This window comes from Melampsora larici-populina (genome assembly GCF_000204055.1).
Source record: "Melampsora larici-populina 98AG31 unplaced genomic scaffold MELLAscaffold_12, whole genome shotgun sequence".
Taxonomy (NCBI): domain Eukaryota; kingdom Fungi; phylum Basidiomycota; class Pucciniomycetes; order Pucciniales; family Melampsoraceae; genus Melampsora; species Melampsora laricis-populina.
The window spans coordinates 510,747-514,613 of record NW_006768776.1 but is presented as its reverse complement, the minus strand read 5'-3'; the positions used below and the strand labels follow the sequence as shown (position 1 = coordinate 514,613).

At 41.4% G+C, this 3,867-nt stretch overlaps 2 protein-coding genes across 2 annotated transcripts; both read left to right on the top strand.

The window, feature by feature from the left end:
- Nucleotides 1-756: 756 nt before the first annotated feature.
- On the top strand, nucleotides 757-1,913 carry MELLADRAFT_105111 (uncharacterized protein; the record flags this gene model as incomplete). The annotated part of the gene is made up of 5 exons (XM_007408498.1): nucleotides 757-861; nucleotides 920-1,297; nucleotides 1,351-1,503; nucleotides 1,575-1,681; nucleotides 1,736-1,913. 5 exons carry the CDS (start codon nucleotides 757-759, stop codon nucleotides 1,911-1,913), a joined length of 921 nt encoding a protein of 306 aa, XP_007408560.1.
- A 676-nt stretch (nucleotides 1,914-2,589) lies between these two features.
- Nucleotides 2,590-3,650, top strand: MELLADRAFT_61965 (uncharacterized protein; the record flags this gene model as incomplete). The annotated part of the gene is made up of 3 exons (XM_007408499.1): nucleotides 2,590-2,881; nucleotides 2,933-3,589; nucleotides 3,634-3,650. 3 exons carry the CDS (start codon nucleotides 2,590-2,592, stop codon nucleotides 3,648-3,650), a joined length of 966 nt encoding a protein of 321 aa, XP_007408561.1.
- Between the last annotated feature and the right edge of the window lie 217 nt (nucleotides 3,651-3,867).

The following is a 3,867-nucleotide window of genomic DNA, read 5'->3' as shown; positions in this document are numbered from 1 at the left end:
GTGGGAATATCACTCCCCTTACCGTCAGACTATTTCAACTCTATCTTATGTCAATGGGTTACATTCAGTTCCATGAATGGATTTGTTGTATACATTTGTAGCGCCACCCCCTTAAGGATGGCCTATGGTTTGCGTTTATCCCTCTACTCATATAACAGTGATATGCACCATTCAATATCCATTAGACTCCCACTCATACGCTTTGATCTCATATCTTTTCTGCATTCCAACTCATTGTAAGCTGTTGTTCCGGAAGTTTAGTCCAATCATAGGCCCACATTCTCAGCTGGTTGTAGCAAATATTTAGCCCCTCCATTACGTTTCGTTCAATGCCCCTGACCCTGAGCACCAGTTATCCTTATGTGTGTGTCCAAAGTTTGAACATCGTTCAAACTTTGGACATACCCATGGTGTTAACTTGTACTTCATAGGCCTGTACATGGACCGCGCATACTTTTCCTATAAATCCTGTCCCCATCAACACTATCATCTCAGGCTGGAGACATTTTGTTGCATCGGTCGATAGTCTCCAACTCCATTGTAATACAAACTGTTTTGTTATCTCACTCCGTCTCCATCATCTCCGTTGCGATCAAAATTCGCTCCATTATATAATCTAACATTAGAATTTTTCATTCGTATATTTGTTCAATTTCAAAGACTGGTTCTACCTACATCGCTAACGCTTCTCTTAATCTTCTACTGTTTCTTATCCTTCTGCGAGACGACACATAGATATAGACGCACCAACTTACCATGAATCGATCACCTAACCGAGTGTCGAAACCTTCCACAAATGTCGGTGGAAAGAGAAAGAATCATCCATTTATTATTGCTTCTTTGTTTGACGTGTTTGAAAACGTGAGATTTCCTGTTTCTCATGGTCAGTGTGATGACGAGCTGATGCTTTCGTGCGTAGGTTGGGCCTGAAGTCAGCGGGATGTATGGTCTTTGCCATTCTCACACTACCGTAGTAACTAGAAATGAATCTGGTGAATCAGTTGAATGGGTAATCAAGTGTGTTGTGTATGGAGGTACCGATATTATTCTTGACATCGACGGAGTCTATTTCCTCAAAGGCCGATTGTTAGCTTTGAACGAGAAAGACACTCAAAAGTTTTATTATGAACCCGATTATCAACTTTTAGCTAATACCTCCGAGAACCTTCCATGCAATTTGGCTAATGGGGTTAGCGTTACTGGTCTGGGTGTTATCTTTTCGCGTACTGTTGATTCCATTGAACCCGGCAAAGAAAACATCTTTCTGGTTGTCAGACATTCTGACTACAACCCTGAAGTAAGCATGATCTCTTCCTTCTTTACATTAATTTTAACTGAATTTGGTGTTAGATTCACGCCCAATCTGAGTTCAAGGTTGAATATCGGGCGATGTGGTCGAAATTGATGGAGAAACTTCAACCTTTACTCACTGAAGGTCGTGAGGTAATGCTTACTGGTCATATTGTAGGCCGAAATGAAGAAACCCACATGTGGATAGTCCAAGTTGAGTTTATGTTTTTCAATAAATTTTGTCTGACAAGGTACACTATATTCACCATTTACCTGTTATGTAGTTAACGGGTGTGAGTGTGACAAGCGGATCAGAGAACATTTCTCCACCCGTTATTACGGAAGGTGCCTCTTCTTGTAACACTCCGCGTGGCCGAAAGAGAGCTAAGATGTAAGCGTGTATAGCCTCTTCCTTTTGTCTTTTGTTTACCGTGTGATGTTTTAGGGTCTTCACGGATGCCGATGCAGCAGCTCCAACTGCCTCAACTTCCTCAATCGGTCCACTCTCCTCTCTTGAAGATGATGTTTCATCCAAGGCCAAAGGAAAATCTCCTTGGAAACCAGTTTCCGCCCGGGGTGTAACTAAACGTACCAAAGGAGCTACATCTGATGTGGAACCATGAGCATATAAATTTGTTCTCAATGATTGGTCTTCGGCCATGGGTTGTCTCCTTGTCATGGTCAAACTTTTTATCATCGTTTGTTTCCAATTTAAGTGTTGCCTCATGTAGCCCTCGCATTTATCATTTCTATCACCAGACTCATTGGCCTCTATTTCAAACCCACTTGAATCTAATTAACCTAGCTACAGTTTAACGTCAAAGCGAGCTGTTTTTGTGAAATAACAATATGAGATGTCCCTTTAATCCCGTTCGCAGAACTTTGATTGTTACCTGCACTTCGTGATACCCATATCCCCAATTCATTCTTTGAAATATGAGATTCACTTATAGGTCTCATGCTTCACATTTGCCCAAGAAACGATTACCCGTAAATTTCACGCGTTACAATCAAATGAGGGAGCCTACATTTCCATCATTTTACTTGCCGTTCAACCCCGGTAAGTAAAAATTGTGTAAATGTAAAGTTGTATAAGTGTATTGTTAGGTTTCACCACTCCAGGTTGCATGCGTGGAAGAAATAGGACTTTTTTTTTCTACGTGTTATGTTAATCCTATATCTCATTGCTCTGTTGGTGCGTTGACGCTCTTCGAAAATATCACGTTAATTCCATTCGTTTTGATCGACTCCACACTTCATTTTCGTATTTACATTCTTAATCATTACTTTGAAACTACAATGTCTGTCCCGCCTGGTCCAGCTGCTGCCACAGTCGCTTTGAACAATGAAAGAGACCTTTTGAAATGTTTTCATCCGCACATCCCGCATAAACTAGGACCTGCAAACATTGTATGCCGCTTCTGTGGTGCTCTACGATGGCCCGAAGAAAGAACAAAGGTTGAACAAAAGGCGAACTCACAAATCTTTTCGAATTGTTGTAAACAAGGCGATGTAACATTACCGCTGGCTTATTTTGAGGAGGCATTGCTTCCTGAACCGTTGATGAAATTATTCACTGGATCTGATGAAAGTAAGCAAATACATTATCTGTCTTTATAACAAGGCTGACCTCTGCCCTCAGTTGCCAAGGAATTTCAGAAGAATATAGCAACATACAATAACATGGTCTCGTTTGCCTCTCTAGGTGCAAACATTGACAACTCGGTGAACGGACAAAAAGGGACTTATTGTTTTCGCGTCAATGGACAACTCAGTCATAATATTCCATCGCTCATTCCCGCGGACGGAAATGAGGCCTCTTTCGCACAAATTTTCATTGCTGGCGATGGCGGAGAGGGGGAGTTAGCTTTAAGGGCCAGTAAATTAGATAATCCCAAGTTTAAAAAGCAAAAGAAAATCCAGAAAGACACCTTACGTCTACTTCAAGACATCATCAATAAAGAAAACCCGTATGCTGTATTTCTTAAAGGTGCAGCTGACGTAATCAACTCGGATGAAACGGCTCGAGTTATCCTGAAGAGTCTCGCACCAGGGAATCGTGAGATGAAAACTTACAATAAGCCGAGGCCTGAGGACGTTGCTGCATTAGTCCGAGGAACCGGAGAAATCGATAAAAGGCCCCGAGATGTATTAGTTAGACACAAAGACGGATTCATGGATCACATCACTGATCTCAATTCAGGCTACATGGGGCTGCGATATCCTCTGATGTTACCATACGGCTCTCAACAATGGGATGGTATGTACGAGTCTCCAACCAAAGGAACGAACCCTAATTGTAAGTTCATGATTACTAGATTCCAAATATCATAATATTGACAGACTTTGTTTGCAGGTAAGAGAGAAAATTATACCGTCTCGGACCTCCAATGGGCTGCGTGGTTGCTTTTTGAAAGAGAAAACAAATTCTCACCTTTCATTCATGGACGACGGTTAACTCAATAATTGATCATTGACTTTTACCTTTGCGTCGAAAGGAACAATCTCAGATGGGTTAGGCAAAATCAGAAAAAGATTAAGGCTGAGTCTTACCAGGGAATAAAAGAAGGTTTCAAC